This window comes from Rhipicephalus sanguineus, chromosome 4 (genome assembly GCF_013339695.2).
Source record: "Rhipicephalus sanguineus isolate Rsan-2018 chromosome 4, BIME_Rsan_1.4, whole genome shotgun sequence".
Classification (NCBI taxonomy): domain Eukaryota; kingdom Metazoa; phylum Arthropoda; class Arachnida; order Ixodida; family Ixodidae; genus Rhipicephalus; species Rhipicephalus sanguineus.
In genome coordinates, this window is record NC_051179.1 from 82,483,642 (window position 1) to 82,508,733 (window position 25,092).

At 42.3% G+C, this 25,092-nt stretch overlaps 2 protein-coding genes across 4 annotated transcripts in view; one reads left to right on the plus strand and one right to left on the minus strand.

The window, feature by feature from the left end:
• The window catches only part of LOC119390329 (intermembrane lipid transfer protein VPS13D), a 128,362-nt gene extending 111,349 nt beyond the window's left edge, over positions 1 to 17,013 (minus strand). Inside the window, exons 1-11 of the mRNA XM_037657927.2 lie at positions 16,879 to 17,013; positions 16,681 to 16,758; positions 16,439 to 16,551; positions 14,372 to 14,449; positions 12,286 to 12,390; positions 10,952 to 11,068; positions 8,403 to 8,534; positions 4,791 to 4,985; positions 4,595 to 4,695; positions 2,586 to 2,757; positions 1,618 to 1,707 (exon numbers count right to left, since the gene is read on the minus strand). Coding sequence (XP_037513855.1) covers positions 1,618 to 1,707; positions 2,586 to 2,757; positions 4,595 to 4,695; positions 4,791 to 4,985; positions 8,403 to 8,534; positions 10,952 to 11,068; positions 12,286 to 12,390; positions 14,372 to 14,449; positions 16,439 to 16,551; positions 16,681 to 16,758; positions 16,879 to 16,975 — 1,278 coding nt within the window. The 5' untranslated portion in view covers positions 16,976 to 17,013. The remainder of the gene's footprint in view (positions 1 to 1,617; positions 1,708 to 2,585; positions 2,758 to 4,594; positions 4,696 to 4,790; positions 4,986 to 8,402; positions 8,535 to 10,951; positions 11,069 to 12,285; positions 12,391 to 14,371; positions 14,450 to 16,438; positions 16,552 to 16,680; positions 16,759 to 16,878) is intronic.
• LOC119390336 (cytochrome c oxidase subunit 6A2, mitochondrial) overlaps positions 1 to 25,092 on the plus strand; it is a 673,327-nt gene that overhangs the window by 539,469 nt on the left and 108,766 nt on the right. Inside the window, exon 1 of one of the 3 annotated variants that reach the window (XM_037657935.2) lies at positions 5,901 to 5,905. The exons of the other annotated variants lie outside the window; for them this stretch is intronic. The gene's annotated coding sequence lies outside the window, so the exon portion shown is untranslated. Of the gene's footprint in view, positions 1 to 5,900; positions 5,906 to 25,092 lie in introns of those variants that run through there. 3 annotated transcript variants of the gene reach the window in all.

Below are 25,092 nucleotides of genomic sequence, written 5' to 3' on the forward strand. Positions count from 1 at the left end.
TGTGACCGTAGCAGAGCTTGAAAGGCAGCTTTGCCGCAATGCCGGGGTGTGACGAGGTGAAGCATATTGAAAATCTAGGGACCACTTCCAATCAGACGTTGACTGAGTCTTGGCAAAGTTCGACCATAACGGAGCTTGAAAGGCAGCTTTGCCGCAATACCGCTGTGTGATGAGGTGAAGCATATTGAAAATCTGAAGGGGTCACTTTCAATTGGACGTTGACTATGTCTTGGCAAAGTTCGACCGTAACGGAGATTGAAAGGCAGCTTTGCCGCAATACCGGGGTGTGATGAGGTGAAGCATATTAAAAATATGAAGGGGTCACTTTTAATCGGACGTTGACCGTATTTGTTTTTGGGAAGTTCGAATAGTTTGCATAGTAAAATTCCAGTGCGAATCGAATCGAATAGCAAACCCTATTCGAAAAATATTCGAAATTTCGAATATTCGCACACCCCTAGTTAAAAGATTTCCATAGACTAACAGCCAGTCAGAGTAATGCCATTCACTATACTTTCCACTTATGTTATCACTGATGTAATTAGAATTCCTCACCAACATTTCCTATTCATGCATTTCTGCATGTAGAACTTGAGATCACGCGCAATGTGTTAAACTTGACTTTTATCAAACTTTCCCCTCCATAAAATTATCTCACACATGTACTACTATTGCACACATGCATTTATCTCCAACATGTACATCCACAAGTACCACTTTTGTCCCCATGCAGTAAACTAGTTTTCTAACAGAATTAGCAGAACTGCTTACTCACTATTTTTTTCAATGATGTTGTAAGGTTTCAGCTCCACTTATTACCACTGTATGAGCCTTGAGGTTTTCTTATTATACTGCCTTGCATTTCTGATAAACAGACTGACTGCTGAGGTCTTTTGAAACATCTTGCTAACTAATATAGTCATACCTGCCAAGTTTGGAGAAACGGAATCCGGGAGATCTACTCAACGGGGGGGGAGGGGGGGTACTGCGACAGCAATTATATGGACACTGTCAGCGGAATTTTGCGGTCGCCGCTGATCTGTACAGAGTCCAAACTGATAACATCGCTTACGCCTCGTCTGTTTCACGTGCGAGTAAAAGCGCACTTGCGCTAGGGAGAACGCAGTTGAAGCAGAGATGAAACGACCCGGCCGTCACCGTCGCGCGAAGGGCACATGCGATAACATCGCTCCGTGTGCGAGGCCTGTCGTCGCTTGCTAACCAGTTATTTCGTCGGGCAAGATTTTGTATGTGCACAAACGCATCATCTACGAAATATTAATGGCTGATATAACCTATAACACATTTAGGATGTGGCCAGACAAAGCACTGGATGCACGGGGCAAAACTGGATTTCCGGGAGATTTTCCTATGACCCGTACAACCGGGAGAAACGTTCAAAATCCGGGAGTCTCCCGGGTAATCCGGGAGACTTGGCAGGTATGTATAGTTCTACCTAACGCAGTTTCGTGCCCAATCGTCAACATCCTGCATCGACCAAACTCCTCTATTGGTTCCCCACCTATAAAGCGGCAGTATGAACAAATGAATAAAATTAAAATCTACAATATAACCATAGAAATAACCATAGAAAGGGAGGCAGAGCAAATCCCTTACCTGCTCTCTGCGTACTTTCTGTATGACTAGCTCCCGTAGAGACAGCAGCGTTTCAAACTCCAGCTGTTGTTCCAGTGCATTTTTCTCTTTCTGACATGGAGAAGACAAAATATGCGTAAGAGTCACAAAAACGTACATCGTGCAATATTCTCGCGCTTACAAAACAAGACAAATCGTTGTGAAGCTCAGAAACTTGGCATTTTTGCAGAATAAGTCAACAACTAAACATGAGAGTTATACAGAAGTATGAAAGGTTCGAGAAAGCTGAAAGGCTTGTGGGTGGGGAGAGGTGTAGCATGTCATGAAAGATAAGGCACTCTCCTGATTGTAGCACAATTATGCAAAATATATGCGCTACTGATTTCTAAAAAAAAATAAAATAAAGTTCATTCATAGATGAAAGATGCCGCTAGGCACCATAAAGCTATGGCTTTAAGGTACGATCAGCTAAAAGAGCAGTGATTAGCAGCCATTCCTTGTAATTACAGAGAAGAGATATCTCTCAACCTTCTGTATATTTGGTTTCTAAGCATTGAGAGAAGCAGTATCTCTCAACCTTCTGTATTTGGTTTCTAAGCATTGAATAGCAGTCACAAATGTGCATTTTCGTTTCTTAATTAAACAGCGGTATAAGTGCAGACAAACTTGTAATAGCAGTAACACATTCGAGTCGTTTTTTATTCGCATTTGAATTTTATGCTGATGGTGCCCATGCTACGTTGTGAGCCCACACATTCAATAACATAATTAATAAAACACAATTCCTAAAGCAGAAACACGGTAATATTTACAGCTACAGAGAGAATGGAAGTGTCTACTAAGGTGTGCAAAAGAGGTGGCTTTACAAATCTAAAGCAGAGGGGTAGCCATCAGCACTGTGCATGGTCTCCACAAAGAATGACAAACCAGTGTTGCTTGGCTCAAGTGATCTCACGAGAGGTGACATACTCAACAAGATAACTACTCACCTGCATTTCAGTAGTGAGGCACTCTGGCTTTGCGAGATGGCAGTGGTAGACGTCGACGTATCTTTTCACGTCCTTGGCGCGCTGAAGAGCAAACTCCCAAGTGGCTTGGCTGCGCTTCTTGGTCAGGTGATGAATGTGGGCTTGTGAGGCATATTGCCACCACAGGCTTGCACTGCGTAGAAAAAAACAAGAAACATGGTGATGAGGTAGTGGGCGTGATTGACAGCTCTGAAGTGTGAGCGTTCACTTCCATGCAAACAGATACCACCAACACTGCGTGTTATAGCCACTAAAAATGGCTGGCTCAACCACAATTGAGTGTACATGTAAGTAAAGAAATGGCTACCGGCAAAGCAGATTGGTTGGCGATGATTATTACCAGCAACAATCTTAATATGTGGCCACGAGGCGATGAGAGCCTGAGAGCTTACTGAGCCGAAATGAACCTGTTTTGAACTGAACCTCATCTCAGCCAAACACCCTCTGCACTGCGTTGTATGCAGTGCGCAGTGTCACGCTCTGCACTGCGTACAACGCAGTGCAGAGCGTGACACCATCTCTCCAAGGAGGTGGTGCAAAACTTGCATTGCGAAACTCGCGTACTGCTGGCGTTGAAAAAGAGCCCAGCACCAAAAGATGACAATCAAGCATATGTTGCCCTGTATCTGCTTTTGGAGCATCGCTATTGGAAATGCAAATAAAACTTCAGCATAACAGAAGTTACAGCGTCTTTGATATTGTGAACAAACATCAAGAAGAACTTGGAAGCAATATTTTTTATGATTCGTTTGGGCAGTAACTAGCAAATATGATGCGGTCCTGTCTGGTTGCCCAGATGTTCTCGTTTGAGTGTCCGTATAATGGCTCTGGCTTTTGGCTCAGGGTCACTAGAAGGATGCCGACATTGGGAGCTAAAAGAATTTCATGTTTAAAAAGTACTGTGATAATCACAACCGCTTTTTACCAGGGGTTGCATTAAAGCATTTGCCTCTGGGCATCTACTGAGAAGACGTGAATACACTAGTCAAAATTAAATTCTGGGGCTTTTCGCAACAAAACCACAAAATGACTGAGAGGCATGAAGCAGTGAGGAATAGAGGATCACATTGACCTCTTGAGGTCTACACCTAAACGTAAGCGCATGAATGTTCCTGCATTTCGTATCCATTGAAACAAGACTGCTGCAACCAGCACGGTTTTGAGCATAGTGCAATGCCAAAGCCACTTAGCTACCATGGTGCATAAGTGTACCATACCATACCAGCGAAACAATAGCACTAGTAAAACCAAGTTTTACGGAATGCAGTAATACAAAAGATAAAACAAAACCCCAGAAAATCTTTTTAAACATGTACTTCTTCATTACAGCATGGCAAAGCTTTGATAAAATGAGCAAGGATGTTGACAATATTTATGGGGTTTTTATACGCGCTGTGAAGGATGCTACAGGGGAGGGCTTCAGAGTTAATTTTAAGCGGATGCCAATCTACGTATGTAAGCAAGTGCTCCTGCATTTCAGACACTTTTGGAATGCAGAGGACTAAGGCCAGGAAACGGATTCGCGACTAAGCAATGTTTGCCAAATGTTCTTTTTCACTACATCTTTCAACTACAGAGTGCAGAGACGAGAATTTGTCCCGTATTCCATTTGGCACATCCTTCACAATTTGTAAGTTGCAGTGATGCAATTTTGCCGCTGCTCCACATGCTTAATCAGTGCAATAAGAGCACCGTACCTCACTTTCACGCTGCGTGCCTAATGACAAGCCACATTCTAAGTGCATGTACAACATAACACATGCACAGATTTAACTTGGCCACAACTACGTAAACTTTTGCTCCCAGATTTTATCTTTGGAGGCAATTTGGTCAGGCGGAAATATTGAAGTTATGATATACCAACTTTACTTTTTAAGAACAACCCATACAAGATTCAGAGCTTACTGAGAAGCATTTTGTTCCCAAGCTAAATAAATTGCCCTTTCAAGCACACATGAACAAGCGCTCACTTTCCATTGATCCCGACAGACGGTCGCCACCGCCTGTACTTCCAGGACACGTTGATCCTCTCCAGTTCCCTGAAGCAAAACACCATCTGCCGGTACTGTTCCTGCAAGAAACAACACGAACAAACAACATTATGATGTGAGAGGACACACGGGGAAGTTGAATGAAAGCCCAAAGAAGCAACGTTTTGAAGCGTACTTCGTTGAGTGTGATGCTGAACTTGTCCAGCTGCAAGTTGCAGGTAAGCCGTGGCTTGGACCGAACCCTGAGCGGCTGCGGTGAACAGTTCCGTGAGATCTGTGCCTGGAAGCTCGTGGTGGCCAACAGGTACGAGTGGGGCCTCACGGTCCGTGCAGTGCTCAAGGCATGTGTCTGCTGCTTCTTCATGGCTTCCTAGATCAACGCAAGCACAAGAACATTGTCACTGTCACGGGCCACAGGTAAAAGGAGATACCACGAGCTCATTCGTCGACAAAGGATGGGCACAACAGACTGGATGCAACTCTCATTTGCAGTTCATGCCATGCTCAGGAGCTAATGTAGAGCCTTTTTCAAAAAGAGGTGTAACTGGCAGCATCCACATGTTTTATAAGGGCACCACGTGCCCTTATTCGCCTTTTCGGTCGCTTTCAAGATTGTGATAGCAGCAGCACGTGTTGCACCCCAAGAAACTTCCGGTCACTTCAATTATCACGCTCTAACGCCGAAGCAGAAAGTGTGTTGTGCCAGAATAAGGAAAGGCACTTTTTCCGCTTTCAAGTAAAAGGAAGGCGCTTAAAGTGAAGGACTAACACTTCTAATTGTGTGTGCAGCTTAGAAGAATATTTGTTTAAAATATTTGGCCAAACACAGGGAGAAAAGTGTTGAAAATGTGCGGGCTACTCTGTAAGGCTTTTGTTCCCTGCCAATGCTAGTAGGCTACGCCGGCACACAAAACCGGAAGCCATCCAGCAGCTCTATTTCTAAACAGCTAAAGGGTCTATAAAACACCAGAGAGTGAAAGGGCATCAATACTTTCAGTGCGAACATATTAAGGGGAGATGCTACTCGAAAAGAAAGTTGCTTTAATCTGTAGCTTAGGGCAATGAAATTTTAGCTGTTTACACAGTTTTTTATGCTGATATTAAATATGTAATCAGTTTTATAGTAAGTTGCATAGTTTTCATTTTGTACCATGACAATATGCAAAATATAGCTCTTTTTGGACACACTTTTCCTGTCACTAAACTTTTATGGTTATGAGTCATTAATGGCTCATATTGCTTCACATCTATTTATTTATTTATTCATGTACCCTAAAGGCCCGAGGGCATTACATAGGGGGGGGGGGGTAGTAGCATACATGCGTAAAACCAACACTAACAATAAAGTAATAAAAAGTTTGAAAATATAAATAACATTGTATAAATAATAAAAATCATAGAGAAGTAATTAAAAAGGCAGAACTACACTAAAAATGAAAGCGTAACACGAGAACAAACGAGGCTGGACATTTCTCTCCTAAACAGTAGTTACACAGCAAGCTAGATAAGTCACTATATGAGCACATGTACATCTGAGTCATTTATACGAGGTCATTCAGACACCAAGATGAAGCTTTAATTTGTGGGTGAATTCTTCGTGGTTTTTTATACAGACAATATCGTTAGGAAGTTGATTCCAATGATTAACAGCAAGAAGTAATGGTGAATATAAAAACAGGTTTGTTCGGGCAAATAAAGGTTCTAATTTGAATTCGTGGTCAAGACGAGCAAATATTCGATGGGCAGGTTTAATAAGTGCAGACAGTTGCGAATCGTTATGGTAGAGATTGTGAAAGAGAGACAGAAAGGAGAACAGTCTGCGTGACTTCAAAGACGGCAACTTTAGAGACATTTTAATTTCATTTATGCTAGAAGTTCGAGAGTAATTCTTTGTTATGAAACGGGCACTTTTGCTTTGAAGAGACTCTATTTTATTTATGAGGTAAGCCTGGTGAGGGCTCCATATTTGGGAAGCATAGTCAAGTTTAGAGCGGACTAGTGTATTGTAAGCTAAAAGTTTGAATTCTACATTCAACTGTAGAATGCAAATAACTAAGTAGAAAGTTTGTATAAGACAAATTAATGAGCAAGAAAAATTATAATATGAGAAGTCTTAAAATGCTCAGCCAAAACTAATTGCTTACTTAAGTTTGTAATAATTACATAAGTGATATCAGGTTTTAAAGGAGATATTTGCACTCTTCACATGTTAAGGAATGTGTGGGAAAAATTTCGTTCCGATCTGGCCATCAGAAGTACCAAAAACGTGATGTCCAAACTCAAGAAGTTGCCCAAAATTGCATCTTGAGAAAAATGCATTTTAAAGGTAAAAATGAAAGCTCATGTATGTGGCAAAGGTATGCTTTTTAAAATTATTTCTTCCATCATGAGAGCTTGCGAATCATGGTTATTTTGAACATGCGGCTTTGGTAAACTCCTCACGTGAAATGCGATGTCAAGCAGCCAGGTGGTGTTTTCCAGGGGACTTTAGACAATGAGCTCTTTTTAGTGAAAAACCAAAAAGACGCGTACCATCAAGGAAAAAGGTAAGGACAGGACCAAACAGGCCGGTGCATAATCGGCCAAACAGGCCGGTGCATAAACGACAGGATGAGGGAGCACGAACTTTCCGTGAAAAATAAACTTTCAGCACATTTGCCTGTGCACTGTGGTTCCTGCAAGTGTGAGCCTGGTTTTGCCAGTGTTTCCGTTCTTGGAAAGAGTAACAATGTCTTAGCGCGTGAAATTATGGAAGCATACTATATTAGAAAGAAGAAAGAATGCTGTGTTAGTGACACATCTGTTGCTCTGCGTGGGGGTGAATTTAGTTTCATCGATTCATTTTTCGATTAGTTAATCTTGTTATCGCGGGTTTTTGACGAGCTTGTGAGGCGATGTGCGCGCGCAGAGTCGCTGTGGTTATATATGATGCTGATGTTCTGGGAATAAAGTTAGTTGCGAGTGACGCCCTTTCTGTCCTGTCCTTACCTTTTTCCTTGATGGTACGCGTCTTTTTGGTTTTTCAGTAAGCATGTACCAACTAGCCCAACAAAAAGTTCTATTAAGCTCTTTTTAGTTTTTAATAGCCACCTAGTGCTCTTTAAAAGTGATATCAACCTACTTCCAGTTTAAATACAATCGTGATTTTTTTTTTGTCATGAAAGAGAAACTAAACTTGACAAAACAAGTAAAAACAAAAAATATGTAATTTTGGAAAAAACTTGCATTTTTCGAGTAGCATCTCCCCTTAAAAAGCCAATCATGAACGTGGCTTCAAATAAAATAACAGCAAACAGCTAATCATACTTTGCAAAATCAGTAGCAAAAATAGCAAACAGACAAACAATCACTTATCCAAGAATCGGCAGTCACAAGTGCCACACGGTTTAAGATTTAAGATAAGGAAGTAAGACAGATGTGCCCCGTATCGTGACACGTAAATTTTTTAAATAAACATAACTAAGTCAGCCACAGGTTATCAAAATGAGAAAAAAAAAGGAACTTTGGCTGCCTGCCAATGCTAGAATACCTCGTCTGAGTGTAGCCAACACATATGTTCACAGTGTTTAATGCACACAGCAGTATCAGGCACTGCTCGGAGTGCTGGATGCACGACTCCACATCCATCCCCTTAGCGGCAATTCTCTCACGCATGAGCTACACTCTTACTGTGCACATGCAAGGGGACAGGATCCCCTCCTAGCAGAGAATTCTCTTGCACACACATACACTGCACACTCGCTACATTCATGCTGAACGGATGCAAGGAAGCAGGAAGTAAACCCACCGCCATTGCGAGGATGTCCAGGCCTCCCAGGAGGGTCACATCACTGTCCCAGTAGACTGCAAAGCCACTGAGCTGCACTGACTGGTGGGCTACGTCGTCTGCAGCCCCAGATACAGGCCCCTGTGCAGGAGCCTGCACAATTTTCAGAAGTAAGAAATGGTGAGAACAACACTGAATGTTAGGGGAAATAAAGCAGAGACATCTAGAAATGAAATCCACAAGCAGACGGCACACCTCTTTCCCTACGACACGTGTCCTAAGCTCCAAGACACCAACAATAATACTGCATTTCTATGCATAACAATGTCTTTTGTGACAATCTTTGTAAAATAGTTAAACACATACCACTACCCACTAGTGCCTCTTTTCTTAAAAAAAAAAAAATGAAATGTCAGCACATAATAAACACTATATTTTGTCGTGTATAGCCCACACAGAAGATGCACAAAATTCGAAGTTATACACGAATTTCGGCGTGCAAGGTGGCTCCTCGACAATGCTTTATGCCTATGCGAAAAAGATGACTTTAAGACAATATGCGAAGATGTGGGATCTTTCTTTTCTTTTTTGGATTGTAGTTGCGAGCGTGGAGGCGAGTTATACGAGTGAAAATATGGCATCATTGCACTTAAACTCCCAGTACACAACGAAAGTTAAAACCAAAAAAAGAAGAATATATCCTGACTTTCAGATATAGCATTACAGTGAAATCTCGGTATAACGAACTTCAGGGGACCGCGGAAAAATGTTCGTTATTCTGAAAGGTCGTTATAGTGAAAGCCCAAAAATTTACCATAACAATAGAATTTCAGTAACGCAAACGTCCTATCTTTGCAACGCTACGTCCTTGAACTCGTTTCTCACAACAATGCACACGTGAACGTCAGACAAGGCACGTTTTTTTTTTTGAAATACTAGTACGTGATCGTTTTTTGACGGGTGCAGCACAAACTCTGCGTCACGAACGATTCTAGACCGTCCGCATTTTTGTGCGCCGCTTCGGTCGCTGTTCCGCTTTTTTCTATGAATATGCGGAGTTTCTTCAAGTAGTCCAACGCATCTGTGGCCGACACGGACTCGTCGCGATCTTCGGGTGCTACCGTGACATCGTCGTCCATGTCATCGCTGCAATCCTTTAAGGCCCAACTGCATGCACGCGAGTTTTGAGCGACGGCCGACAGGATTTGCTGTCGCGGAGGGCCATCCATCGCCGTCGCTTGTCGCGTCGCAGGTTTCTGGAAAGCCAGAGAACATCGCTTGTCGCCCGGAAGTGAGCATGACGATGTCGGCAAAATGGCGGCATCTCTGACCCTCGCTTCGGTTGCAATTTGCTCGTGATGCTTCCAATCGGCGCGTACTTCAAGGAACGCAAGTTATAGACTACCTTCTTTACAGCCCCATCTCACGCGGAGAACGAGGCAGCGGCCGTATTGTCGTTAATTTTGATCGACGGTTCGTTCTGATGTTTCGGTGGTAGCTTGCTGCATTGGTGGTAGCTTGCTGCAATGTCAACATCGTCGTCGTGTGAGGTAGCCCTTCTCCATGCGAAGCAACGATGTAAGGCGCTGCGGCTTTTCTTAAACGTTCTATGACAGCAAAAGGAAACGTTGTCGAGATGCGCCTCGTGGACTAACCCCAACATAACGCAGTTTGCAAAGTGCGACGTAGCGTAGGCAGCGTACGCTTCCGGGCGCCCCATGGGATCACAGCAGATACTACTGTCGCGGTTAAACATAAGATTGCGAAAAAAGGAAGTCACGAAACGCTTTTATGGCATCCTTATCTCAAACAAGACAATAATAAACTTGGCATACTCTGTAATTCTTTTTCGTAATTTGCCTGCGTGCACGCAATAGTTTTCAATCGAGCAACTGTGACACTTTGTCGCGAACATGTGAGTGCTCCCGGCGACGGAGCCCGTTTGTCGCAGTCGCCTTCGCTCGAAAGTCGCGTGCAATGCATGCGGTTGGGCCTTTACAAAACTTGATGCGTTGTCGCCTCCGCAAAGGAGGGGGGAAAAAAAGTCCTCCGCCCGCGTCTTTCTCCTCCCGCGCCATCTCAGGTTTTTGCGGGAGGGCGTCCGCTCTTCGCGCTGCGTCGTCTGCTACCTTACAGCTCCGACTGCCATGACCGATACACTGAAATCTAAGAATCCTCGCATTTCGGGATATTAGTTCGTAGTACTGAGGTGTTGTTAAGATTACACGGGAATTAAATAACGATCGTTATTCTGAAATGTTCGTTATTCTGAAGTTCGTAGTAGTGAAATATTTTTACATTGAAACTATAAGCAGTCGGCACGGGATTTCTTAAAAGTTCGTTAATTTGAAATGTTCGTTAATGTGGTGTTCATTGTAACGAGGTTTGACTTATTGCATTATTGATAAGAGAAAAAGAGAGTTCACACATCTAACATGCAGTTCAGACATTTGGCAAGTTTAATTAGATCAGAAAAGTGGGTTCACAAGATGAAAGTGAACCTGATCTGGAATCTGCTAGTTTTGGAGACCTTTGCAAAGGGAATCGGTAAATGCAGACATCATACTGACCTCGTCCGCTGCAGCTGCCTGCGAAGAGAGAGTCTGGATGGTGACACCACAGGCAAATGGGTTTTGAGGATCCGTACAATCATCCTCATACCTGATGTGGATGTCTTTGATTTTAAACTGAAAATGTGAACAAACAATGACATTTTTCAGGGTCAAAAAAATTTTTTAAACCCTCCTTCAATAAAAGGCACACTGACATTCCAAAGAAAGCATAACTTTTTGGGGGATCTCTTTCGCAAGACCAACGTGTAATTCATGTCGTCCTTGTCGCATCTTTCGTTTTGTTCCCTTGTCTCACTATGTCATAGCGATGGAACGCTCTCTCTTTTCGTTCAGAAATAGATGACCGCATCCTCTTTGAGTTCGTCAGCCTTTACAACGTTACGCATAAGCGCTGCCGCCCAGGTCAACCGTCAAACAAATTTGAAATGCCCCCCTATACAAATTAAATAGAAAAAAGAACATGTATAAAACAAGAATTTAAACCTTGTATGCAACCGAATTACTAATATAAGAAATTGTTGAACAAGGAATGTTGCCGGAGCCAACATTTTGACATAAGGAATCGTCTTCAATGGCTCAGACAAAGACAAGTTGAAGTGTGTGCTTCAGCGACTTTAACAATTCCACAGTATCTTCTCACTTTTAGCCTCCATCGTCCCCTGAACTTCTGTCATGTTCAAAATCACTAGTGCAGCAGAAAAAAAAAGAAAGAGAGCATTGGGTCTCAAACTGAACAAGCCTTTCAATATGAAGCTGTTCCAAAGTTGCCTACCTTTTAAAGTGAAGCTTTGGGCTAGTTGGTTTTGCATTACGAAATAGAAACAGTGCGATTTTTACACGAGGACAAAAGAAAATGACACGGACAAGCGCTGGCTTTCAACATTGCCAATCTTTGGTCTGCATTTTTTTATACATGTATAAGAGGAGGTCCCCATGAGAGTTTTTACTTTATGACCTTTTTCTGTATTATATTTATTTTTTTTACTTGTATTGTATTATTGCATTGTATTGAATATTGAATAGGTGCATCAGCAAATACTAAAAAAACCAAGCAGATGCTTCCACTTCTTTCATTTCAGCAGCAAATGTAAAATATTAAGGTATGTCCGTTAGAATGCACTAAATGCACTCAGTCTTCATTATAATTGTGCGTTTACACAACAGCATTATATGTACAAAGACATCAAGTGCCCTGGTGATTATAGGCAATAAACGTGAATGGATTCCGAAATTAGTTATACAAAAGTGAACACCACAAATAATTAGTAAAGATGATGTCTTCAAACACAGAAGAGTTTTTTTTTCTTAAATTTTTTTATAGTAAAACTCACCTGCAAGTTTTTGATTATATTGCTCATAACAGATGTGCCACAAGTCAACCACGCTGCATAGGAATATGCATAGTACGAAGGTTCTTGCTTTGATTCGTAACTGGCCTGTGGAAAGGAAGGAAGATATTTAAAAATAAACTACTAAGTAAACAGCAATAATAATGGCATAAGACACGTGTACAGAGAACACAAAAGACATGAACTGACAACTTCCAGGCATGTAACCGGCAGGCTGTAAGACATGCGCACAGTGATATGCAAGAAAGAAGTGGATACCAAGATATGGGAAATGTAGCCGTGGATGGCAGAAAGGTTAGGTTGGATGATGAAATTGATAAATTCACATGCATAAAGTGGGATCAGCTCGCGCAGGACAGGTCAAATTGGAGAACAATGGGAGAGGCCTTCGTTTTGCAGTGAACATAGAATAGATTGACGACGATTCCCCATTCCTAATTTTTTTTAAATTCACAAATAGGGACTTCACTCCTTCACACTTTTTAGTAACATGCACCATTTGAACTCTCTATGTTCATAAATTTCACCGGGGTGGGCTTAAAATAGTGCCAGCAACCATTTCAATGTTCAGAAAAATTAGGCTGTCAAATTCATTCTTGACACTTGGTCTGAGCTTCTTCAGTATACAATGATCAAGTGAACCACACTTGGCATCGATTGGCTTGAGATGGTTTAGTGCCAAAGTTTTTGTAAATTTTATTTGCAATAACTCCGGAAAATGTTAGTATGAATAAATCACTTGTTTAATGCACTATTTACTCTTTAAAACAAATAAGCAGGATAAAATGCACTGCTACAGACGTGTATTCTGTTAACATGGTTTCAATTGGCGCAGAACAATCCTTCTTCTGCTCATGACTCATTTTAGTAAAAACATATGACATTTCATACAACAATGCCAACATTGTAATAAGTGTGCAGAAGTAACCAGAAAGGCACTAGAACAGTGCCAGTAACATGCCCCCACCAAATACTTCAGTAAGCAGCCTTAGTTCCAGGACTGCAGTATGTATTTAATTTCTCAATTAATAGTCAAAGTGCGAGTCAGCCTTTAAAATGATGTATGCACAAAACAAGAAAGGCCAATTTTTCTCTCTCTCTGTCATCTTTATTGTGCCATATCTTTTGCACATGCACACCCCTCGTGTAATGTTTTGATGAGCAAAATGTTACTTTCACGTCGTTCATAAAGATTAGTAAAGCCACAAATCCTTCAAACAATTGTCATGAGGACTTATGATCAGCCATATCATCAGCCATATCAGAACTAATGATAACACTTCATTACATCCATGTGCTCTCCAAGAATTACCTCAGCGTAAAAATTTCAGCACGCTTCATGCTTTTCTTTTTTTTCCACAATCAGTAGGCATCATCCTTATAACATTGAAATTACGTCGACGGTTGTCAATATGAAAAGGTATGACAATAACAGAGGCAGTACCTTAAAATTAAAAAACGAAAATGTAATTTCTTTTTGCTTAGACTTTCCGAACATATCTGATTCAGGGAAACTTTATAAATACTGTAATCAAGCAACAGTATGTGTTTTTTCACTGTTTTTGAACATGTGCAACTGTAGTATAAGAGAGCTCCCGCTTGTAGAACACTTATGACAGCATACTCAAATACCGATGGTGGAAGTTGGAATTAAGAGTAACGGCTACATTATGAAAGGCTTCCGATACCGTAATCATATGTTTAATGTATGACGACACAATGAAGGGTACACGACACATGATGCAAACATTCCAGCAATAGCACAAGCCAGATTACAAAGCTCGCAAGCGCACTGAAGATAAGCCAAATCAGAGCTGCCACTATGGATTGTCAAAACAGAAAGAGAAATATCAGAAAAACAACAAAACCCTACGCTTCCTTATCAATAAATGTCAATGCACTGATTGCAAGCAGGAGGCACAGGATTAGATACAGATACGGGTTAACTCATTGATTGACTGCTTTTGGCACATATTAAAAAAAAAGGCGATAAAGTGTAGCAACATATGACAAGCAAAGTTATTGAGCTGGAGGGCAATGAGCAAGAATGCAGATAGTTTCTGCCTACCTTCCACTTGGCTTCCATGGCATCCAGTTTGGAAATTTTGGTATTCTGTAACACTTGATCTTCACGCACTTCGTCATACTGTGCAAATACACGTACAAAAATATGTCAGCTCTGCACCATCCCAAGTAATTCAACCTTACCTAAATTAAATGTTTACACAGAATAGGTCAACCATACACTGCTTCCTCGGAAAAGTCACATCGAGGAGATCTCAGGTCAGGAGTGCCCTTATGAGCCAGTCTGGGAAAGGTTGGAGAGAACTTACTTTTGTGCTTATTTACTGTCAGCAGACTAGTGCATGGTTTTTGATAATCGAATGAAGCATTTTGGTAGCATAAATATTGAATTTATATACTATGCTATAATCTGTTTAGCACATTCTTGACAGTATACAGGGCACATTTAAGCAATATGATTATGCTCATTGTAACTAGGTGTTGTCTCTTATTACAATAGTATGTTACAGTATACTTATTAGGACCCGACCAAAGTCACATCACACACTCATTGCAACACATCTGACAAGGCCCCGATGCAAGCTAAAGTGAACTGAAAATTGCTCACGCAACGAAAAAATTTAATGTTAAATGCAGATAAATGGTGCTCAATGTAGGCCAAAGCTTTAAAACGCAAAAGCTATTCAATAGATGGTTCTTGCTTGACACTACAAATAGTTAACAAAGAAAACGTTACTGCTCGTCATGCATTACAGATGAAACCTTTTCCTCTTCTGTTAAAAAATGCAGTGTAAGTGTCAGTGGGGGATGTCGATTAATGCCACCCACACGTTTATCCAATATGTTTCACGCATAAACGAGATCTCTTGCTATTAATGCTAACACACAAAGGAATGTACTGCAACCACATCCTAAATAATGTGAATCAAATTGTTTTGATTGAACTTGGTACAATAAGTGAATGCCATAATTATAGCTTCTTAACCAACATTTACATGATCGATGATGACCAATTTGTTTAATACCAGTGTGACATGGTCGCTTTTGATCGCAATCGAGCATGTTCCAGATCGAATTTCCTTATCATGATTGGCTTCTTTATGCAAAGTGCAAAAGGGAGTCAATCACTGTTGCAGAAGCTGAGCAATTGGGCTTAATCGCGATCAGCACTGCACCGTGTGACACCGGTGTAATACGAGTGTCAGAGAGCTCGATCAGAATGGAATTTCTCGGTCATGATAGGCTCATTTGTGCAAGCTGGGGAAAAAAGCCAAAGGCGATCGAAGAAATTAGATCCAGACTAGGCTCGATCGCTAGTGACTGGGCACCGTATGACACCGGTATTAATCTACGCTCACAGTGCAGAAACACTACAGCAGTGCGATGCAGAATATGATGGAGTGGGCTTACTTAATTTTATGCTAGTTCACAGTAAATATTTAGTTTTCATTGACATCACCGTGGTCGCCATCTTTGAGTACTATCTGGTTGATATGCTGCGTGAACTCTTACTCGAACGCGTAGAGATAGAAACAGTGACATCAGATTAGTGCCGGTGCCCCCTCGTGGTCCTTTGTGTTCCCCCTTGGCGCGGCTGGCAAACAGAAGAGGGGAGAGTAGAAAAGAATGCCGATACCGAACGACTGTGTGTCCTCCCCCTCACTGACATGCTCTAATGAGATAAAAAGTCACGGTGGCCACCATGTGGAGGTACTCAGCACAGAGAACCTCTCTGTGACGACGTGAAAACTATGTATAGAATTTTCGCATTCCACCCCTACCAAAATCTTGCCTGATCAGCATTTCACAACTCATCGAAGCAATTAGGGATTACTAAATGACAACGCAGCAATGAAAAAAAATGTAGGTGATTCTGAACGCAACCACGGGACACGAAAAGCTCAGCATGTGTAAATTGCCATTCGATGCACAACAAAGGCACTCTTTAGGATCATATTTTACCAGCTTACAAAGTCAGTTTCAATGAACGAAATCCTGTAGCTCACTTTACCATTTCAGGGTGCAAGAAGCTTGAACACCTACAGTTAGACTTTACAAGAAAGCAATGTATACACAAGTTTAGCAAATTGTAGAAGTACACCCAACTTACATCATCAAGAGAGACTGGACCGATAACTATGTACAGTTGTTCAATGGTGATTAGCCAGGGTTCGCTGCGCAGCCTGGTCACTGGGATTTTCAGACTCAGCTTGCCGATAAAACCTGCTCCCAGGAGATGAATAAGTAAGATTATGCGACACGTACGCTACGTAAGCTCTTGAAGAAAACCTCTAAAACTGCTCGACAAACGACTCCAATGCGTGTTAATATTTGCACAGCGCTAATATTTACCCGCTTTGATTTCCAGCGGCAGCAGCAAATGTCGAAACGCATCTTTCTTGAGTGGAAGGTTTTCCAATTCAACTTGGCCTGCATGCGTGAAATTGAATTTCAGATTGAGACTTATGGAAACAGCCACGCGCGACGGAAACACCGTCCCGTGAACGTTTCAATCGAGAAATGAATTATGTAGACGTTTCGTAAGCTCACCTCGAAGCAACCCAATTGACAACTGGTGCGTGTTGAGGTTCTCGACATAACCACCAACATAGGTGTTGAGTACCCACGCCGCTAGACCTTCCAACATGCTCGCAGCTGCGTGGAAGAACAGTAGGAACCACGGTGACTCACGGAACACTTCACAAAACGTTATTATCAGCCACACAGCGATGCAACGCTGACGGACCGGGCGCCAGCGCGCTTGGTAGACCGCGGGAGCACGACCGATCAAGAGACACACTTTCCCGAGTAACACGCAGTTACAGCACACGATTTCTCGCAGGATTTTAGGCACAGCAAACAGATCTCACTTCCCACGACACCGCAGAAGCTCGACTAATCTGACGTAAAATTGAGAAGCTGCCTCGGCCCGGTGATGCAAGGACGCAAGCACACATTTTCCTCAGAAAGCCATGTGAGAGCATGGCAGGGCGTCGACTTTCCTGGTTCTTTCATTCATTACGGTCGTCACACCGAGGCCACCGAATGCCGATCAGGAATACCCGTTATTTACCTCAAGGGATCCGGCCTCCACTCTTCACATCTTCGCTAACTACAAAAGAGCACAGGCACTCCGAAGAGGAGAACGCAACTTTCGTCCACGACCCGTCCAACTCCTTCGAAATGATAACGCAGTGACTATTCTGTGGTCCAGACCACAGAATAGAGTGCAGCTTTATTCTGTGGACCAGACCACAGAATAGAGTGCAGCTTTATTCTGTGGACCACACAATAAACTTGCGCGCTGTGGGCTGTGCTGAAATGTTCTGTAGCCCAAGCAGCCCACCTCTCTTGACGACGGTTTCTGCGCACCAGACCACAGAATAGAGTCCCAATCTATTCTGTGGACCAGACCAGACCACAGGGTAAACTGCAGCTTTGTTCTGTGAACTAGACCACAAAATAAAGTGCAGCTTTATTTTGTGGACCACACCAAAGAGACTTGTTAGAGCCACCTAGAGCCACCCTAGACTTGTGCTGTGGACCGTGCGCACCAGACATCGCTGTAGCCCCAACAGCCCACCTCTCTTGATGACGGGTTTCTCTCACAAATTGGTAGGGTTTCTAATTCACAGAATAAGCACTGCGCCCTCCTCTCTTGACGACAGCTTCCCTCGCGAATCGCAATATTCGCTCACAGCTTTGTGAATAAGTCCGGACCAAGGAGGCCATTTCCGGGCATAGTACGCGAGATGGAAGACGCTTATGCGTGAAAGGTTCGAAATACGAAGGCGAAGCCCACCTTTGGCATGCTTGCTGGTCTGACATGCCAAAGCAGGTAAACTTGTCGTGAATTGAAGCAGCAAAAAAAAGGCGTATAATAACAAATGACAGCGGTTCTAAAAATTTCTGGACCTGATCTATCGAAAGCGGAACACTTAAGTCACTTTCACCACAGTACATCTGTGTCATGCAAAAAGAAAATGTGCACTAAGATCTGCACGGGAGTCTCAAATTTTGAGCGATCCCCCCGACTGTGCGAACACAGCCACAGATCTCCTTAAGAACAGCGTCAACGCCACCGCGACAAGGGAATCATAACGACAGAGGGCGACACTACTAAAATAGTCTGGCCCTGATCTCTCGCGTCAGGACACACTTTAGTCACTTTCACCGCAGTGCACTAATGTCGTGCAAAAAAAGTGCACTGAGATTGGCAAGGGGCTATTTTAGCTGTTTCTGTAAAGTTTTCAGACGTTGACGATCATACAAGTACTCGTAATTATACGGCGCATGCAAGTGTATCTAATTAAGTGACAAAGTGTGCTGTGTCCAGTGACAACTAGTAGGTTCTCGCCAATCTTACTGCGCTTTTTTTTTTGCTTGACACAGGTGTACTGCGGCGAAAGTGGCTTAAGCGTTGCGTACTCGATGGATCAAGGCCAGAAAATTTTATACACGCTGTCATTTGTTATTATTGTTTTCTTTTCGCGGTGGCATTAGCGTTATTTTACGGGTGATTTATGGCCGCGCCCATTCAGAAGGATTGCTCAAAGTTCGAGTATCCCGTGCAAATGTTTGTGCACCTTTTCACATGACACGAATGTACTGTGGTGAAAGTGACTTTAGTGTTCCGCACGCGATAGATCAGGTTCACGAAATTTTAGAACCGTTGTCATTTGTTATCATTATAGGCATTCGTTTTGCTGCTTCCGTTCACAATAACAAGTTTATCTGCGGCTGATATCAATACTGGCATATGTCAAAACATTGGAATCTTTCACGCATACGCGTCTTCAATAGCGATTCACAAAACGGCGAGCACATATTGAGATTCGCGAGAGAGGCTGTCGTCAAGGGAGCTCGAGCGTTGGCAAATCGAAGTCTTCATGTGGTGGGCTCAGTTCCTTCTGAGGGCATTAACAGCGCCTGTTCTGTGGACCAGACCACAGAATGAACCCTTGCAATTTGTGACAGAAAACCGTCGTCAAGAGAGGTGGGCTGCTTGGGCTACAGAACATTTCCGCACAGCCCACAGCGCGCAAGTTTATTGTGTGGACCACAGAATAAAGCTGCACTCTATTCTGTGGTCTGGTCCACAGAATAAAGCTGCACTCTATTCTGTGGTCTGGACCACAGAATAGTCATTGCGAAATGATAACAAATCGATAGAGGCGACATCTGGTCATGAAACGTGGGCCGCTGAAAACGAAACTGATTTTGCGCGGGAAACTTCAGTCGGTTCTCTCCTCGCCCAACTCGAGCATAAAAGGCACTGCAAAAGCGCCGAATTCGCCACGACTACCGTTTAGCCAAAAAACTGAAGGACGTGTGCCTTCTCATATTTGCTCGGACAATCGTGCCGTTCACACCATGAAGCAATGAATGGTCCACACGATCAAGTCTGAAGGTAAAACTGGTAAGCGCAAATAAACAAGACAGGGACACAAGAAGAATGAACATGGACAGGCGCTGTGTCCCTGTTTTGTTTATTTGCGCTTACCAGTTTTACCTTCAAGTATGAACCAACTCGCCCAGTTACAAGTTTTATTGGATCAAGTCTGGACGCGATTTAGGTCCCATCACGTCACAGCCGTTGTCCAATGGCAGGCGTAGGCTCTATGACGTCAAATGTTCCTCCTAGATGTGGTGAGGGCAAGGTGCAGGTGCTGAGAGACTTTTTTGTTTTTCTTCCTTCAGGGGGTGTAGTCAGAAATTTTTTTCGAGGGAGGGTGGTTGGGGTCTACGTTATTTATACGTATGTTTGGGCGTGTTTGCATGTGTGCGTAGATACACATACAAAATGTAAAGATTTCAGGGGGGTTGGGGCTGACTCCCACGCCACTGGCATGTTTGGTGTATGTGAGCACATGACCATTGTGTGACAGCCAATCGAGTTACGTGATGCTGCAGTGTTTGCTGTGAGTTCATTAAAATTTGGTCTTTTTATAGGGTTTATAATCCTGTCAGCAGTGATGATGGATTACACTAGCTTTAGACAAGGTTGCATTTTATGCTGAACGCTATTTTCAATTTTTATGTAATAAGATTTGGAATTGGAAATTTGTAGCAGGGTCATTCCACGCCAACTGTCCCAGTAGGGGCACTTGACAAAAATCAATTTCTCTTAAAAAAATCTGAGAAAATTACACACATATAGACATTAGTAATACAGTACTTTCCCAAAATAATTTGAGCGGCAAAAATTTTTTGGGCACGTGAGCACTACTTGAACTTCACGAAATGTTGGAAAACCAGGTACGAAAAATAAATTCGCTATAAATCGACCGTTCCAGGCATTCTTTCAACACTTGCGTTTTTGCATTTTTCTAGCATCGTGATTTCTTTATAGGGCAGTTCCTTATAGTAGCTTTATATTTTTTACTCTTTAGCACATAGGTAAAGTTGAGTAAATTGTCGTGTTTTCGGGAATTTTTTTACGGCATTATTGGGGGCATTGTAGCATATTTAAGCCAATGACATTGTTGTATTTTTACCTCTATTTATTATCACCTTGATATGTAATAAACAATATAATGTACTAACAAAAGAAACTGAAAACCACGTGCTACGAATACACTACCTCTATTTTTTATGCAGCAAATTCAGTTGATTTGCATTGTCCCCATAGCAAAACAATGCAATGGTGGGACTCAACTTCAAAACTTTATTTCTCAACTAAACCAAAAACTACTTTGATTAAACTTTCTCTGGACAAAGTCTTTATGATTCTCAATCGTATGCGCTTTTCCGCTTATTTTTTCTTGGGCCACCTTAGGGTGCTACAGACGTCTCAACATAGGCCAATGTAGCGTTTTTGCCAAGTTCAGGATTTAATTTTAGAGCCTATGGGCCGTACACAGGCAAAACAAAAAATTTAGCGGATAGTACGTTTTATGGAGAGTTTTATAAAAATAATTTCTGCATTTGATCGATAATTGTCTTTTGTAAAAAAAATTCCCAAAAACATGACAATTTACTCAACTTTATCTACGCACTATGAAGTAAAAAATATAAAGGAACTGCCCTATAATGAAATCACGATGCTAGAAAAACGGAAAAAAGAAAGTGTTGAAATAATGCCTGGAACGGTCGATTTATAGTGATTTTTTTTTTCGTACCTGGTTTTCCAACATTTCGTGGAATTCAAATGGTACTCACGTGCCCAAAAAATATTTGCCACTCAAATTAATTTGGGAAAATACTGTATTACTAATGTCTATTTGTGTGTAATTTTCTCAGATTTTTTTAGAGAAAGTGATTTTTGTCGAGCGCTCCCCCAACTGGGACAGTTGGCGTGGAATGACCCAGCAACAATACGTACCTTGACCTGGGCAAGTTGGCTCATGAAGTACACACAGACGATGAAGACCAAAGGAACACATATGACAGGACTGGCGATGGGCTGGCGTTTATTAACAGATGATCACTTATTGGTGCTCTGTTGTGTAGCCAAGGGGTACGGTTTGGGGGGGTTCAAACCCCCCGAAATTTTTGTTTTTCATATGTGTATACTATGTATGCACACAAGAAATGCACAAATATATAAAGAAAAATCGGACCCCTTCCCCCCCACCAAAAAAAATTCTGGCTATGGGCCCTTCGACAGACAAGACAGTTGGACAGAAGAAATCATTTTGGATAACTCATTTCAGAAGAGGGCTACGAATGCATCACAGCATGCAGTTCTTGCGAACAAGAAAGCCCTGTGAACGACGCGTGTACTCTAGGAATAACGGTGTCATCCTGTTCTGCAGTGTACACCAGTGAATGTCTGCATAGAGTCTTTTCTATCTACTCTCTTTTTCCTTGTTGTCTTTCTGGGCTCCTCCACCTCCACGTAGGGTAGCAAACCGGACATTAGCTCCGGATAACCTTTCTATATTTTCTTCTCTCTCTCTACTTGGGCTCCTGAGGAGTTTCAACTGGGATTCAGCGATTACAAGAGATGATTACTTTGCTGAGGTATCATCTGGCAATCAGGATGACAGCGAGATTGCCACATCATGTGCTGGCTTATGTACAGTACTCACAGATTCAAAAGCGACATCAAATGTTTTAGTATAACGACTTGTATGCACATGCAATTGCTTGAAGTAGCCTTTCATAACAGGGAACAGCGCGGACAAACAGGACAAGAAAGACTGATAGGACTTGGCGCTGGCTAACAACATGAGCGTTTATTTCATAGGTACAAATATATACACCTCTTGGGAAACGGCAATAACAAAAAAGGGGGGAGGGGGAGGGGAGAGTAGGGCAGTGAGACCTCATGCTGTAGATGAGAGGGCAAGACTAGCGATCATCCCCTACCAGCAAGTTGTTTCGCACAAGATCAAGAAGGCAGCTGCACGTGCCAGCATAAGGGTGGTGTTCTCGGCGCCAATCAACCTGGTTTCACTGCGCAAGAAAGTGAATGCCCCTCGCCCAAATCCTTCCACTTGCAAGAAGCAACATGTGACACAGTTTTTGCCCTGCAAGACTGAAGTAATCCATGAGGTACCAATGTCCTGCCACGACCTTTACGTCGGGCAGACGGGTCGCTGCATCAACGACCGTCTGCGAGAGCACAAGAACAACCTCAAGGTCAAAACTGGAAGCAATTTGGCAATTCATGTGGCGAGTGTGGCTGCATTCCTAATTTCGATCAGATGCGCATCTTGCGCAGATATCATGATAGCCACGTCCAGGAAATCTAAGAAGCATTCGCAATTAATTCCATTGGGCCATCATGTGTAAGCGCACCATCAATCGTACTAACCAACAAGGAGATTAATTATCTCTGCACATGATCATTGCATTGTCATGGAATAGTTCGGACGCATGCGTTGAGCTTCCCCTCCCCCCTTTTTTTTGTTATTTCCATTTCCCAAGAACCGTATATATTTGTACGTACAAAATAAATGCTCATGTTGTTAGACAGCGCCAAGTCCTGTCAGTCTTTCTTGTCCCGTTTGTCTGCACTTTTCCCTGTTATGAAGCCAGGCGAACAAGCTCAAGTTCATACCCTTTTCGAGATAACCATGTCATGTTGTGATGAATCTGGTCTCTAAGGATACTGTTGGCTCTGATCTACATGTTCGAGTCGAAATTACGCCGACATGACCCGAACTGAAGACGGTGGAAACGAAAACATGTTCATTACTTAGCCCTAAATTGTCCCGCTTCAATACATTGGTACTGTACGTGGTGTTAACATACCTCAATTGATGGATATGATCGGACCGGCCATAATAGCATATAGCAGTTGAAGCGTTGTTGCGACTGAGGAAGAACAAGAAGCAGCAGTAGTGCTAGTTTTATAGTTGCATGTACTTGAACCAAAGGAATTGAATTCACTAAAAATTCATGCCCGATACCCAGCTTCTGGTTAAGAGCCTAATTAAAGCACAAAAAGATGTATGAAATATCAACTGAATTTCTATACAAACTTTTCATGACAAGCCACTACGATAAGCTATGAGTATCAGCTTCAATGAAGCATATCCTGTCGTAGAGAAAAGCATACACTTTGGTTAACTCTCTTGTCCATCAAAGATAGCCAGTCAAGATACACAACGGACTCTTGCGAACTGTCACGCACAAATTTCTTTCAAGCATCATTGCTAATGTTAAAAAATATTGCTGCTTCATATCTGTAGCCTTCCATTAACATTTGGTAGAATATTGGTCAGTTTATGTTTTTAGTAAAAACAATAAAAGGTTTATATTCAGATTAACTCATCCCCGGAAACCTCTAGAAGTCTTTGTGGGGCCCCCTTTCGAGACGAGTACCCATGCAACACCGAAAGCCTGGTTGGCGTACTCATCTACACATTAAAAAAAATAAAACCGGTTCACTCCCAATGGCACTGGGTAATCAGACCTAAAACGTTCCGCAGTGGGCACAGAATCTCTACCATTTAACCACCACTTCAGAACTGAAATAGCGGAGCTCTCATGTATGGCAGCCATTACGTTATAAAGCACCCCAGCACATGATGTCTTAATATTATTATTCTTTTAAATATTTCATATGCAAATAAACATATCTTAAAGACAAAATTTCTCAGTTTTTGTGCATGCACACAAAAAACAAAAAATCTGCACATAACATACTTGCTGCTTATGTGAAATAGGCCCACAATTAATTGCTATTACGAAAATTGATATTTGTCTAAGACAACTCAAAGGCGACAGCCATCTTGTTCTTCTCAATAAACTGTATTGATCTGCCCCTCCACCTCGAAGTTTTCTGCCCATCTCGTGCCTCCAGGATCAGCCCACCTTTGACCAAGCGGTGACAATGTCAGAAATTTTGGCAATCTGTGACGTTGATGATGTCATGTGACATTGAGGTCATGTGGCTTGAGGTAGGCCAATAGACACCTGACTGTGATGTCGCTTTTGACCTCTTGCAAGGTATCGTCAGGTCTCGCCGAATTTCGAAAATCTCTCGACTCATGAGACACATAACGCTTTCACCTTAATGTATAGTCCTATTCCCAAGTTACCCACCAGAAACGTTGTCAAGAGTTTAGAACATTTGGCTGTGAATGCAGTGAAGGCGAGGCAAAGGAAAACTTCGTACGACCTTGTGGTTGATCAGTTGGAAAATTTTTTTCTCGCTTATAACAAAAACTACTCTTTTAAAACTTCCTGCACGCCATACACACAAAGCATACTACACAACGATGCAAAAGTGATATTTTTACTTGGACCGCTACATTGTGAAAATTAAACCCCAATATGGGTCAAAACGCTATTTTTCCCGACTTTGTCACA